The sequence below is a fragment of the Rhinoraja longicauda genome, chromosome 1 (assembly GCF_053455715.1).
Source record: "Rhinoraja longicauda isolate Sanriku21f chromosome 1, sRhiLon1.1, whole genome shotgun sequence".
In the NCBI taxonomy this organism is placed as follows: domain Eukaryota; kingdom Metazoa; phylum Chordata; class Chondrichthyes; order Rajiformes; family Arhynchobatidae; genus Rhinoraja; species Rhinoraja longicauda.
Genome location: NC_135953.1, coordinates 142,036,462 through 142,052,061, shown reverse-complemented (window position 1 = coordinate 142,052,061; position 15,600 = coordinate 142,036,462). Strand labels below are relative to the sequence as shown.

The following is a 15,600-nucleotide window of genomic DNA, read 5'->3' as shown; positions in this document are numbered from 1 at the left end:
TCAAGCCATCCTTGAGATCTCCAGTGACAGCCCGTAGACTTGGCTCCAGTGCTGGAGTCACATGCACTGGGTGCTGGCTGCCAGCAGCAGCCCAGGAAAGACCCGCATACAGACGGGCGGCTCTGAGAGAACTGGTCAACAACAGGGAAGGAAGGGAAGGGAAGGAGAGGAAAGAAAACAAAACTGCAGGCGCTGGTTCAAATCAAAGGTAGACACACAATGCTGGAGTAACTCAGCGGGTCAGGCAGCATCTCTGGGGAACATGGACACAGAGTGCTGGAGTAACTGGAGCAGGTCAGGCAGCATCTCTGGAGAACATGGACACAGAGTGCTGGAGTAACTCAGCGGGTCAGGCAGCATCTCTGGAGAACATGGACACAGAGTGCTGGAGTAACTCAGCGGGTCAGGCAGCATCTCTGGAGAACATGGACACAGAGTGCTGGAGTAACTCAGCGGGTCAGGCAGCATCTCTGGAGAGACGGAATGGGTGACGTTTCAGGTCGAGACCCTTTTGACCGACCCTCTCGACCCGATACATCACCCATTCCTTCTCTCCTGAGATGCTGCCTGACCTGCTGAGTTACTCCAGCATTGTGTGTTCACCTATTGCGTAGGGAGTGGATGAGAATGTGGGATAACATGGAACTCGTGTGAGTGGGTGAATGGCCCCACCTCCTTATCCACTGCCTACACACCAGGGGCAATCTACAGAGGGGAAACCAAAACACACACAGCATTGAGATGTGGGAGGAAACCGGAGCACCTGGAGAAAACACACGCGGTCCACGTGGGACAACATGCCAACTCCACACAGGGGTCAGGATTGGCCCCGGGCCTCTGGTGCCGCTGCGTGCAGACCACCACATGTGCAGCTGATGCCGACCATCGCTCCTCCATCCTTACCACCCCCCGGACAGATGACACACACTGGGCCTGTGCTCGCTGGAGTGTGGAAGGATGAGGGGGGAACCTCATTGAAACTCACCGAATAGTGAGCGGCCTGGGTAGAGTGGATGTGGAGAGGATGTTTCCACTGGTGGGAGAGTCTAGGACCAGAGGGCACAGCCTCGGAATTAAAGGACCTTCTTTTCGGAAGGAGATGAGGAGGAGTTTCTTTAGCCAGAGGGTGGTGAATCTGTGGAATTCATTGCCACAGACGGCTGTGGAGGACAAGTCTGTGGGTATATTTAAGGTAGAGAGAGATAGATTTTTGATTAGTACAGAGGGTGTCAGAGGTTATGGGGAGAAGGCAGATGAATGGGGTTAGGAGGGAGAGATAGATCAGACAGGATTGAATGGTGGAGTAGACTTGATGGGCCGAATGGCATAATTCTATTCCTATCGCTTATGACCTTATGACCTTGTGACCCACAGACATGTGAGGCTAGGGTTACCAACTTCCTCACTCCCAAATAATGGTGACCGATCGGGCCGGGAGGTGGGTTGCTACGCAACCTCCGTTAGGCGTCGCCCAGGCCCCCGAGGCCTACAGTGTCCGGGCCTACAGTGTCCGGGCCTACAGCGACCAGGCCTACAGTGTCCAGGCCTACAGTGACCGGGCCTACAGTGTCCGGGCCTACAGTGTCCAGGCCTACAGTGTCCAGGCCTACAGTGACCGGGCCTACAGTGTCCAGGCCTACAGTGTCCGGGCCTACAGTGTCCGGGCTTGCAGCGTCCGGGCCTGCAGTGTCCGGGCCTACAGTGTCCAGGCCTACAGTGTCCGGGCCTATAGTGTCCGGGCCTACAGTGTCCGGGCCTACAGTGTCCAGGCCTACAGTGTCCGGGCCTACAGTGACTGGGCCTACAGTGACCGGACCTACAGTGTCCGGGCCTACAGTGTCCGGGCCTACAGTGTCCGGGCCTGTTGTGTCCGGGCCTGCAGTGTGCGGACCTACACTGTCCGGGCCTAATATGGGACAAGGGCGGTCCCATACGGCGGTCCCAAACCAATTTAGCCCAATATTCGGGATGTCCCGGCTAATACGGGACAGTTGGCAACCCTATGTGAGGCTGACCTTCAGTTTATGCTCCTTCCTGTTGACGATGACGGCTGTGACTTGCTGGTCCATGAAGATGAGGATGGTGATGAGGAGGGCGGGAAGGCCAGCCGCCAGGCACACCCACCAGGGGTTGCCCCCAAACGGTGGCACAAACCACCCTCGCTTTGGGCTCGTTGGCTGTGGGGAGGAACAAGCAATTAGCAAGATGAATCAGTCAACAAACACGCCAATAACTTTGAGAAGGTTCGAGCAACTGCAGATGCTGCTTTTCAAAAAACCCCACACAAATAGGGGGATATGAATCAGGGTTGCCAACTATCTCACTCCCAAATACGGGAGAAAGGGTAACTTCACCGCCCCGCGCCCCACGTGACCTCACCCAGCCAGCGGCCACGTGCTCCCGCTCTACCAATGGCGGCTGCCCGGGCCTGGAGGCGGGTTGCCTCTCAACCTCCGTTAGGCGGTGCCCGGGCCTCCGGGCCTACACTGTCCAGACCTACAGCGGTCCCCGGGCCTACAGTGTGTGGGCCTACAGTGTCCCGGCCTACAGTGTCCGGGCCTACAGTGTCCCGGCCTACACTGTCCAGACCTACAGCGGTCCCCGGGCCTACAGTGTGTGGGCCTACAGTGTCCCGGCCTACAGTGTCCCAGCCTACAGTGTCAGGGCCTACAGTGTCCGGGCCTACAGTGTCCGGGCCTACAGTGTCAGGGCCTACAGTGTCCCGGCCTACAGTGTCAGGGCCTGCAGTGTCAGGGCCTACAGTGTCCCGGCCTACAGTGTCCCGGCCTACAGTGTCCGGGCCTACAGTGTCCGGGCCTACAGTGTCCCGGCCTACAGTGTCTGGGCCTACAGTGTCCGGGCCTACAGTGTCCGGGCCTACAGTGTCCGGGCCTACAGTGTCCCAGCCTACAGTGTGTGGGCCTACAGTGTCTGGGCCTACAGTGTCCGGGCCTACAGTGTCCCGGCCTACAGTGTCCGGGCCTACAGTATCCCGGCCTACAGTGTCCCGGCCTACAGTGTCCGGGCCTACAGTGTCCTGGCCTACAGTGTCAGGGCCTACAGTGTCCCAGCCTACAGTGTCCCAGCCTACAGTGTCCCGGCCTACAGTGTCCCGGCCTACAGTGTCAGGGCCTACAGTGTCCCAGCCTACAGTGTCCCGGCCTACAGTGTCCGGGCCTACAGTGTCCGGGCCTACAGTGTCCGGGCCTACAGTGTCCCGGCCTACAGTGTCCGGGCCTACAGTGTCCGGGCCTACAGTGTCCGGGCCTACAGTGTCCGGGCCTACAGTGTCCGGGCCTACAGTGTGTGGGCCTACAGTGTCTGGGCCTACAGTGTCCGGGCCTACAGTGTCCGGGCCTACAGTGTCCCGGCCTACAGTGTCCGGGCCTACAGTGTCCCAGCCTACAGTGTCCCGGCCTACAGTGTCCGGGCCTACAGTGTCCCAGCCTACAGTGTCCCAGCCTACAGTGTCCCGGCCTACAGTGTCCCGGCCTACAGTGTCAGGGCCTACAGTGTCCCAGCCTACAGTGTCCCGGCCTACAGTGTCCCGGCCTACAGTGTCCCGGCCTACAGTGTCTGGGCCTACAGTGTCCCAGCCTACAGTGTCCCAGCCTACAGTGTCCCGGCCTACAGTGTCCCGGCCTACAGTGTCAGGGCCTACAGTGCCCCAGCCTACAGTGTCCCGGCCTACAGTGTCCCGGCCTACAGTGTCCCGGCCTACAGTGTCCGTGCCTACAGTGTCCAGGCCTACTGCACCCTCTGGGCCTACAGTGTCCGGGCCCACAGAGTCCTACACTGTCCAGACCTACAGCGGTCCCCGGGCCTACAGTGTGTGGGCCTACAGTGTCCCGGCCTACAGTGTCCCGGCCTACAGTGTCCCGGCCTACAGTGTCCCGGCCTACAGTGTCCGGGCCTACCGTGTCCGGGCCTACAGTGTCCGGCCGTACAGTGTCCTGGCCTACAGTGTCCGGGCCTACAGTGTCCTGGGCCTAATACGGGACAAGGGCGGTCCTTTACGGGACAAACCAATTTAGCCCACAATAGGTCATGGAGTCTAGAGTTGCCAACTGTCCCGTCCAATACTAGGAAGACACACTCACCTTGAACTCCCCTGGCACGATTAGCTTTGGTGTGTCCACTCCAATCAGCGCGTCCAGTCCACAGAAGATCAGAATGGCAAGGATGATGGCAAAGTCACTGATCAGCTTACGGATCTGCGTGGGGGGGTGGGGGAGGGGGGTGAGAGGGGGAAGGGCGGGAAGGGGGGGTGGATACGGGGTTGGGGTGGAGGGGCAGGAAGGGGGAGGGGGGAGAGGGGAGGGGGGTGGGGAGGAGGGGCGGGGAGGGGAGGGGAGGGGGAGGGGGAAAGGGGTGCGGAAAGGGAGGGGTGAGGAGGGAGGTAGGGTGGAGCAGCGGGGAGGGGGAGAGGGGAGGGGTGGGGGAGAGAGGAGGGGCGGGGAGTGGGGGTGGATAGGGGGTTGGGTTGGAGCGGCGAGGAGGATAGGGGAGGGGAAGGGGGGGGAGAGGGGAGGGAGAGAAGAAAACACAAGGAGTGGGTTAACACAAGGAGTACTGAGTGATCAGGGATCATCACATCAGAAGGTTTGACCCTTCCATTGACTCCATCTACACCTCACGCTGCCTCGGCAAGGCCAGCAGCACAATCAAGGACCAGTCTCACCCCGGTCACTCCCTCTTCTCCCCTCTCCCATCGGGCAAGAGGTACAGAAGTGTGGAAACGCACACCTCCAGATTCAGGGACTGTTTCTTCCCGGCTGTTATCAGGCAACTGAACCGTCCTCTCACCAACTAGAGAGCGGTCCTGACCTCCCATCTACTTCATTGGAGACCCTCGGACTATCTTTAATCGGACTTTACTGGACTTTATCTTGCACTAAACGTTACTCCCTTCGTCCTGTATCTTTGCATGTGGGCAGCTCGATTGTGATCATGCATTGACTTTCTGCTGACTGGATGCTATTCAGGATACAGCGTGGAAACAGGCCCTTTCGGCCCACCGGGTCCGCGCCGACCAGCGATCCACGCACATTAACACTATCCTACACACACTAGGGACAATTTACAATTTACACCAAGCCAACTAACCTACAAACCTGCACGTCTTTGGAGTGTGGGAGGAAACCGGAGCACCCGGAGAAAACCCACGCAAGTCACGGGGAGAACGTACAAACTCCGTACAGACAGCACCCGTGGTCAAGATTGAACTTGTGTTTCTGGTGACAACCTCAGACAGTGCCAGAGACCCGGGTTTGACCCGGACTAGGTACAGTTTTGTAGGTTCATTGGCTTCTGTAAATTGTTAAATGGTTCCTAGTGTGTAGACTAACGCTAGTGTACAGGGTGATCGCTTGTCGGCACGCACTCGGTGGGCTGAAGGGCTTTTTTTCCGTGCTGTATCTGTAAACTAAACGAAACTGAAATGTGTTGGATTCTCAGTTCTCTCTCTCCTGACTCTCAGTCTGAAGAAGGCCCTCGACCCGAAATGTCATCTATTCCTTTGCACCAGTGGTGCTGTCTGACCCGCTGAGTTACTCCATACGTTCCATATGTAAGGGATAGGAGCAGAATTAGGCCATTCAGCCCATCAAGTCTACTCCGTCATTCAATCATGGCTGAGCTATCTCTCCAGCACTTGGTGTTTTTTTAGTTTTAGTTCAGAGATACAGCGCGGAAACAGGCCCTTTGGCCCATCGGGTCCGTGCCGACCAGCGATCCCTGCACATTAACACTGTCCTACACCCACTAGGGACAATATTTACATTTACCAAGCCAATTAACCTACAAACCCGCACGTCTTTGGAGTGTGGGAGGAAACCGAAGATCTCGGAGAAAACTCACGCAGGTCACAGGGAGAACGTACAAACTCCGTACAGACAGCACCCGTAGTCGGGATGGAACCCAGGTCTCCGGCGCTGCATTCGCTGTAAGGCAGCAACTCTACCGCTGCACCACCTGTGAGTAAACTAAACTAAACTAAACTAAAATAAACTGTGTGAGTGGGTCGGTGTGGATCCAAGTCAGACGTGGAGCAGTGGGAGCTGGACGTGAGGTAGGCAGACATATGACGATGGTGCTGGGGAGGTCTAGAGATGTGGTCACTGTCCATCAGATGTTGCCGTTTCACACAAGTAGGTCGAGTCATTGACCAAAGCTCCCGGCTAACACGGAAGGCCACGCCACTGGTGTAGATGTTGGGAGGTCATGTTGCAGTTGTACAAGACGTTGGTAAGGCCGCATTTACAATATTGTGTTCAGTTCTGGGCACCATGTTATAGGAAAGATATTGTCAAGCTTGAAAGGGCACAGAGAAGATTTACGAGGATGTTGCCAGGACTAGAGGGTGTGAGCTACAGGGAGAGGTTGAGTAGGCTGGGTCTCTATTCCATGGAGCGCAGGAGGATGAGGGGAGATCTTATAGAGGTGTACAAAATCATGAGAGCAATAGATCGGGTAGACAATAGACAATAGGTGCAGGAGGAGGCCATTCGGCCCTTCGAGCCAGCACCGCCATTCAATCTGATCATGGCTGATCATTCTCAATCAGTACCCCGTTTCTGCCTTCTCCCCATACCCCTGACTCCGCTATCCTTAAGAGCTCTATCTAGCTCTTTCTTGAATGCATTCAGAGAATTGGCCTCCACTGCCTTCTGAGGCAGAGAATTCCACAGATTCACAACTCTCTGACTGAAAAAGTTTTTCCTCATCTCCGTTCTAAATGGCCTACCCCTTATTCTTAAACTGTGGCCCCTTGTTCTGGACTCCCCCAACATTGGGAACATGTTTCCTGCCTCTAACGTGTCCAATCCCTTAATAATCTTATACGTTTCGATAAGATCCCCTCTCATCCTTCTAAATTCCAGTGTATACAAGCCTAGTCGCTCCAGTCTTTCAACATATGACAGTCCCGCCATTCCGGGAATTAACCTAGTAAACCTACGCTGCACGCCCTCAATAGGAAGGGTAGATGCACAGAGTCTTTTACCCAGAGTAGGGGAATCGAGGACCAGAGGACATAGGTTCAAGGTGAAGGGGAAAAGATTTAATCGGAATCTGAGGGGTAACTTTTTCACACAGAGGGTGGTGGGTGTATGGAACAAGCTGCCAGAGGAGGTAGTTGAGGCTGGGACTATCCCATCGTTTAAGAAACAGTTGGACAGGTACATGGATAGGACAGGTTTGGAGGGATATGGACCAAGTGCAGGCAGGTGGGACGTGTAGCTGGGCCATGTTGGCCGGTGTGGGTGAGTTGGGCCGAAGGGCCTGTTTCCACACTGTATCACTCTGTGACTCTATGACTCTAGGTATCTGAAGTGGTGTTTCCACTGCGATCTCCAGTTACCGGCAGCCTCTGTCGCGCTGCCATGAGATGATTATGTTTCTCTTTGTTCCGGTGATGCCGACTCTTAGTCGCAGTGTCTGGTTTCACCGGGCACGTGCTGAGCAGCAGAGGAGAGAGTGGAACTCAGCACAGGAGCGTCCTGCACACCAGTCAGTCTCGTTTAGTTTAGTTTAGAGATACAGCGCTGAAACAGGCCCTTCGGCCCACCGGGTCCGCACCGACCAGCGATCCCCGCACATTAACACTATCCTACACACACTAGGGACTATTTTTACATTTGCCAAGCCAATTAACCTACAAACCTGCACGTCTTTGGAGTGTGGGAGGAAACCGAAGATCTCGGAGAAAACCCACGCAGGTCACGGGGAGAACGTACAAACTCCGTACAGACGGCACCCGTAGTCGGGATGGAACCCGGGTCTCCGGCGCTGCATTCGCTGTAAGGTGGCAACTCTACCGCTGCGCCACCATGACTGCCCAGTCATGGACTCACGAGGAGCTGGTGTGAGAGGGCGGCACGGTGGTGCAGCGGTAGAGTTGCTGCCTCAAAGCACCAGAATCCCGGGTTCCATCCCGACTACAGGTGCTGTCTGTACAGAGTTTGTACGTTCTCCCCGTGACCACGTGGGTTTTCTCCGGGTGCTCCGGGATCTCAGCGGTGGAAGGGAAGAGACTCGACAAGCTGGTCAGGAAGGCCAGCTCTGTCCTGGGTTGCCCCCTCGACTCAGTGCAGGTGGTGGGAGAGAGGAGGATGATGGCAAAGCTAACATTGCTGCTGGACAACGACTCCCACCCCATGCAGGGCACTGTCACTGCACTGAGTAGCTCCTTCAGTGACAGACTCCTTCACCCCAAGTGCGTGAAGGAGAGATATAGGAGGTCCTTCCTTCCCGCTGCTGTGAGACTGCACAACCAGCACTGCTCCCAGCAGATGAGTCAACAATAACAGCTGAGAACACACAGAAAACTGATGACAATTTATGTATCTTTTATTTATAATGAATGATCTCTTGCTCTCTTGCTATCCACTTTGCTGCTGTAACACTGTAAATCTCCCCGGTGTGGGATGGATAAAGGAATATATTATTATTATTATTATTATTATGTTTGCTTCTGTAAATTGTTCCTAGTGCATAGGATGTAAAACTAGGATAACAAAACTAGTGTTCGGGGATCGCTGGTAAATGATAGTTTGTGGGGTTGATGGGTGGAGTAAGTGACAAAGGCTAAAAGTTACGAGAAGATGTTAAATAGGCTGATGGATATGCAGGGAATGGAGGGGTATGGATCATGTGCATGCAGAGGAGACTAGATTTTTCATATTTATTTTCATATTTCATATTTCATATTTCAGATACAGCGCGGAAACAGGCCTTTTCGGCCCACCAAGTCCGCACCGCCCAGTGATCCCCGCACATTAACACTATCCTACACACACTAGGGACAATTTTTTACATATACCCAGTCAATTAACCTACATACCTGTACTCTTTGGAGTGTGGGAGGAAACCGAAGATCTCGGAGAAAACCCACGCAGGTCACGGGGAGAACGTACAAACTCCTTACAGTACAGCACTCGTAGTCAGGATCGAACCTGAGTCTCCGGCGCTGCATTCGCTGTAAAGCAGCTACTCTACCGCTGCGCTACCGTGCCGCCCTAACTCAGATTAACTCAGCATCATGTTCAGCACAGACATCGCGGGCCGAAGGGCCTGTTCCTGTACTTTACTCTACTATGTGTGGGAAGGAACTGCAAATGCTGGTTTACACCGGACATTTGGCCCTTCGAGCCAGCACCGCCATTCATTGTGATCATGGCTGATCATCCACAATCAGTAACCCGTGCCTGCCTTCTCCCCATATCCCTTGATTCCACTAACCCCTAGAGCTCTATCTAACTCTCTCTTGAATGCATCCAGTGAATTGGCCTCCACTGCCCTCTGTGGCAGAGAGTTCCACAAATTCACAACTCTCTGGGTGAAAAAGTTTCTTCTCACCTCAGTTTTAAATGGCCTCCCCTTTATTCTTAGACTGTGGCCCCTGGTTCTGGACTCCCCCAACATTGGGAACATTTTTCCTGCATCTAGCTTGTCCAGTCCTTTTATAATTTTATACGTTTCCATAAGATCCCCTCTCATCCTTCTAAATTCCAGTGAATACAAGCCCAATCTTTCCTCATATGACAGTCCCGCCATCCCGGGGATTAACCTGGTGAACCTACGCTACACAGCCTCAATAGCAAGGATGTCATTCCTCAAATTAGGAGAACAAAACTGCACACAATACTCCAGATGTGGTCTCACCAGGGCCCTCTACAACTGCAGGACCTCTTTACTCCTATACTCAATTCCTCAACACGAAAGGCCACCTACTCCTTTTCTCCAGAGAAGCTGTCTGACCCGCTGAGTTAGTCCAGCATTTTGTTTCTGTACTGTTCTAAGTTCCATGCTTTGAAAGGGGTGTTAACTCTGCTGAAAGTCCCATTTTAGCTAATACCGTCTAATGCAGGCAGCATCCTGGTAAAGTCTAAACAGGATACAGCAGCATTGACAAGGATTCCTCTGATCTTCTGGCTATCTCCAACGCTCCCTGCACCATCTTCAACCTTCTGCCAACCTCGGCTCAGGCCAGGGTTGCCAACTGTTCCGTATTACCCGTATTTTGGGCTAAATTGGTTTGTCACATAAGGGACCGCCATTGTCCCGTAGTAGGCCCAGGGGGCGCTGTTGGTCCGGACACTGTAGGCCCTGACAGTGTAGGCCCAGACACTGTAGGCCCTGACACTGAAAGTCTGGACAGTGCAGGCCCGGACACTGTAGGCCCTGACACTGAAGGTCTGGACATTGTAGGCCCGGAAAGTGTAGGCCCGGACAGTATAGGTCCGGACAGTGTAGGCCAGGACACTGTAGGCCATGACACTGAAGGCCCGGACACTGTAGGCCCTGACACTGTAGGCCCGGACAGTGTAGGCCCTGACACTGTAGGCCCAGACAGTGTAGGCCCGGACAGTGTAGGTCTGGACAGTGTAGGCCCGGACAGTGTAGGCCCGGACAGTGTAGGTCCGGACAGTGTAGGTCCGGATACTGTAGGCCCGGACAGTGTAGGCCCGGACAGTGTAGGCCCGGACAGTGTAGGTCCGGACAGTGTAGGTCCGGATACTGTAGGCCCGGACAGTGTAGGTCCGGACAGTGTAGGTCCGGATACTGTAGGCCCGGACAGTGTTGGCCCGGACAGTGTAGGCCCGGACAGTGTAGGCCCGGACAGTGTAGGCCCGGACAGTGTAGGTCCGGATACTGTAGGCCCGGACAGTGTTGGCCCGGACAGTGTAGGTCCGGACAGTGTACGTCCGGAGGCCCGGGCGCCGCCTAACGGAGGTTGCATAGCAACCCGTCTCCCGGCCCGGGCAGCCGCCATTGGTGGAGCGGGAGCACGTGGCCACTGGCTGGGTGAGGTTCTTGGTTCTTGGTCCTCCAAAATATTCCAAATGGAATTCAAAGTGAAGGTGGAGACCTGGTCATGTGGGGCGCGGGGCGGTGACGTCACCTTGTCCCGTATTTGGGAGTGAGATGGTTGACACCCCTAGCTCAGGCAGAGCCTTAGACCTTTAGAGACACGGCAAGGAAACAGGTCCTTGATTCATAAACCTCAACCTAAACGTACCGGCAGGAGGCGGCAGAGTGGCCCAGCTGCTGTCTTACAGCGCCAGAGGCTTGGTGGGCCCTAGGCATTGTTTACACAATGTGCCTCTAAACTAAACAAAACTTAAACCTAGAAACAAAGAACTGCACATAGACACAAAGTACTGGAGTAACTCAGCCGGGCAGGAGAGAAAAGATGGGTGACGTTTCGGGTCGAGACCCTTCTTCGGTGAATGGTTAGCTGAAGAAGGATCCTGACGCAAAATGTCACCTATTCCTTTTCTCCAGAGATGCTGCCTGACCCGCTGAGTTACTCCAGCACTCTGTGTCCATGTTCTCCAGAGATGCTGCCTGACCCGCTGAGTTACTCCAGCACTCTGTGTCCATGTTCTCCAGAGATGCTGCCTGACCCGCTGAGTTACTCCAGCACTCTGTGTCCATGTTCTCCAGAGATACTGCCTGACCCGCTGAGTTACTCCAGCACTCTGTGTCCATGTTCTCCAGAGATGCTGAGTTACTCCAGCACTCTGTGTTTAAACGTCAACCTAAGCAGCAGTAGACGTCAAGTGTTGACCACTTACCCTGGTTGGGAAGAAGGGGCTGGTCTTGAAGTTCTTCAGCGTCATGGAGCAGGTGTAGGTGCCGAGGAAGAGGATGAAGGACATCAGGGTGACGTCAGGAACAAAGTGGCAGCTTGCACCAACCATGTGCCCTCCATACTTCACACACTGCTTCTTGGACAGCGATGGCCAGTCAAAGCTGGCGTTCTGGGCACAGACGACAACACAATCACTTCGTTAGTGTCAAGGCAGTCATGAATGAGTGAATGAATGAATGGATACGTTTATTGGCCAAGTCAAGTCAATTTCATTTGTATACCACATTTATACACAACCCACGTTGCCCAAAGTGCTGTACATCAGTGTAGGTACTGAAAACGAACATACAATAGCACACAAACATAACAGCACATACATAAACAGTTCACAGCGCCCCCTCAGAGGGCCTCAAACGCTAGGGAGTAGAAGTAGGTTTTGAGCTTGGACTTAAAGGAGTGGATGGAGGGGGCAGTTCTGATGGGGAGAGGGATGCTGTTCCACAGTCTAGGAGCTGCAACCGCAAAAGCGCGGTCACCCCTGAGCTTAAGCCTAGATCGCGGGACAGTCAGTATGTACACACATAAGGAATGTGCCTTGGTGCTCCGCTCACAAGTAACAACACCAACATACAGAAAACAATTTAGAATAAAGCATAAAACATTGAAACATTAAGAATATAGCATCATAGTTTAAACGTGTGAATGAAATAAACCAGAGCAAAAGGAGGCTACAGACATTTGGTTGTTGAGTAGAGCTGCTGCTCGTGGATAAAAGCTGTTTTTATGTCTGGCTGTGGCTGCTTTGACAGTCTGGAGTCGCCTTCCAGAGGGAAGTGCTTCAAAGAGTTTGTGGCCAGGGTGAGAGGGGTCAGAGATGATCTTGCCCGCTCGCTTCCTGGCCCTTGCAGTGTACAGTTCGTCAATGGGGGAAAGGTTGCAGCCAACAACCTTCTCAGCTGTGCGAACGATCCGTTGCAGCCTCCGGATGTCGTGCTTGGTGGCTGAGCCAAACCAGACCTAACCCGAGCCAAATTAGCCGAATCATTTCATAGGTTCTCGGAGCAGAATTAGGCCATTCGGCCCATTGATCAATCATGGTTGATCCATCTCTCCCTCCTAACCCCATTCTCCTGCCCCCTCCCCATAACCCCTGATGCCTGTACTAATCAAGAATCTATCAATCTCTGCCTTAAATATAACATAACATAACATAACAACACTTTATTGTCACTCGGCACAAACACCGAACGAAATTTCAGCAGTCCACTGACTTGGCCTCCACAGCCTTCTGTGGCAATATAGAACTAGACCAAGTGGACCCATTGGGTCCAAACCATTGGTGCAGCACTCTCTCCACCCCCTCCTCCTCCCCCTCCCCTCTCCCCCACTTCCCCTCCCTCCCTCCACCCCCCTCTCTCCCCCCTCCCTCCCTAGGAGATAGATTTAAACTTTAAAATGTGAATAACTTAAAAAATATAACACCGATTTCAATGAAACTTCTTCCATTAGCACCAAAGGGACGACGGTGAGTAAGGTGGGCCTAAAATTGTTGCGCTATCGTGTACCGTTTCAGGAACAAACAAACGAACAAATGAAAGTTTTAATATATAGATATTGAATGGTACAGCACAGTGAAGGGCCCTGACGCCCATAATATCCGTGCCAACCATGAAGCCAAGCTAGTGCCATCCTGCAGTCCAACTGGTTGGCATAGTGGCACAGCGGTATTGCTGCCTCACAGCGCTGGAGACCAGGGTTCCATCCCCACTACGGGTGCTGTCTGTACGGAGTTTGTACGTTCTCTCCGTGACCTGCGTGGGTTTTAACCCACACTCCAAAGACGTACAGGTTTGCAGGTTAATTGTTTTTGGAAAAATTGTACATTGTCCCTAGTGGGTGGGATAGTGCTAATGTACGGGGTGATCGCTGGTCAGGGCGGACTCGGTGGGCTGAAGGGCCTGCTTCCACACTGAACTCTAAACTAAAGTAAACTAGCCAAGAATCAAGGGTCATGAGTATTTAATTGTCATATATACCAGCAAAGGAACAATGAAAATCTTCCCAGCCACAATTCAACAACCCCATTGACACACCACACCGATAAATCTGATCAATAACACAATAAATTAATAACCTTAAGATTAGGTAACCATTATAGTGCAAAACTGAAGTCCATAGTTTAGAGAGAGAGTAAGATATACAGCGGAAACAGGCCCTTCGGCCCACCGGGTCCGCGCCGACCAGTGATCCCCGCACATTAACACTATCCTACACCCACTAGGGACACTGTTTACATTTACCAAGCCAATTAACCTACAAACCTGCACGTCTTTGGAGTGTGGGAGGAAACCGAAGATCTCGGAGAAAATCCACGCAGGTCACGGGGAGAACGTACAAACTCCGTACAGACAGCACCCGTAGTCGGGATGGAACCCGGGTCTCCGGCGCTGCATTCGCTTGTAAGGCAGCAACTCTACCGCTGCAGCCAAAGACACAGTCGAGGGAGGATCATGGTTGCTGAGGTTAATGTTGGCATTGTGTAGTGTTCAGGAGCCTGATGGGAGTTAAGCCATTGAAGCTTTGCACTTCTCAAACCTACCTCCCCGACATGAGACATCGACCAATGTGGAAAATAATTTCCATTTTGGCTGAAAGTTCATACAGCTTCCTATTCCTCAGCAAAAGTTCTTTCTGGTCAGAAAAGCTGATTTGAAACTTGCAACTTGCAAAACCCTCACATAGACCACAAAGTCACGACGTGCTGACTCATCAAAGCATGCGTGCCGGGGCCTCTGCTTCCTGGTTCTCATTCAAACTCACCGAATAGTGAGCGGCCTGGATAGAGTAGATGTGGAGAGGATGTTTCCACTGGTGGGAGAGTCTAGGACCAGAGGGCACAGCCTCGGAATTAAACGACTTTCCTTTACATAGAAACATAGGTGCAGAGGAAGGCCATTTGGCCCTTCAAGCCAGCACTGCCATTCATTGTGATCAAGGCTGATCATCCACAATCAGTAACCCGTGCCTGCCTTCTCCCCATATCCCTTGATTCCACTAGCCCCAAGAGCTCTATCTAACTCTCTCTTCAATTCATCCAGTGAATTGGCCTCCACTGCCCTCTGTGGCAGAGAATTCCACAAATTCACAACTCTCTGGGTAAAAAAGTTCCTTCTCACCTCAGTTTTAAATGGCCTCCCCTTTATTCTAAGACTGTGGCCCCTGGTTCTGGACTCCCCCAACATTGGGAACATGTTTCCTGCATCTAGCTTGTCCAGTCCTTTTAGAATTTTATACGTCTCTATAAGATTCCCTCTCATCCTTCAGTGAATACAAGCCGAGTCCTTTCAATCTTTCCTCATATGACAGTCCCGCCATCCCGGGGATTAACCTGGTGAACCTACGCTGCACTGCCTCAATTACAAGGAAGTCCTTCCTCAGATTAGGAGACCAAAACTGTACACAATACTCCAGATGTGGTCTCACCAGGGCCCTGTACAACTGCAGAAGAACCTCTTTACTCCTAAACTTTAGAGAGGAGATGAGGAGGAATTGCTTTAGTCAGAGAGCGGTGAATCTGTGGAATTGTTTGCCACAGACGGCTGTGGAAGACATCATTGGGTATTTTTAAAGCGGAGACTGATTAGATTCTTGATTAGTGCGGGTGTCAGGGGTTATGGGGAGAAGGCAGGAGAATGGGGTTAGGAGGGAGAGATTGATCAGCCAGGACTGAATGGGGGAGTAGACTCGATGGGCCGAATGGCCTAATTCTGCTCCTATGATGCATGAACATCCCTGTCTCTCTGTCCCTCTATTCCAGCCCGGTCAAATGACCATGGTCCTTCCTCCATCACAACCCTGACCACAACGTGTGGGCCGGTCTCCTGATGCAATGCTGCAGAGTTGCTGCACCCCTCACACACTCTATAGCACACCCCAACATCAAACAGTACAGCACAGGAGCAGGCCCTTCGGCCCACAATGCCTGTGCCCACCAGGATGTTAAG

General features: G+C 53.2%; 1 protein-coding gene across 4 annotated transcripts in view; it reads right to left on the bottom strand.

Moving 5' to 3' along the window:
* The window catches only part of LOC144597902 (electrogenic sodium bicarbonate cotransporter 1-like), a 176,072-nt gene that overhangs the window by 32,729 nt on the left and 127,743 nt on the right, over window positions 1-15,600 (bottom strand). For all 4 annotated transcript variants that reach the window (XM_078407694.1, XM_078407675.1, XM_078407703.1 and 1 more), the window contains exons 16-18: window positions 11,580-11,765; window positions 4,101-4,214; window positions 2,016-2,177 (exon numbers count right to left, since the gene is read on the bottom strand). In XM_078407694.1, the coding sequence (XP_078263820.1) occupies window positions 2,016-2,177; window positions 4,101-4,214; window positions 11,580-11,765 (462 nt within the window). The remainder of the gene's footprint in view (window positions 1-2,015; window positions 2,178-4,100; window positions 4,215-11,579; window positions 11,766-15,600) is intronic.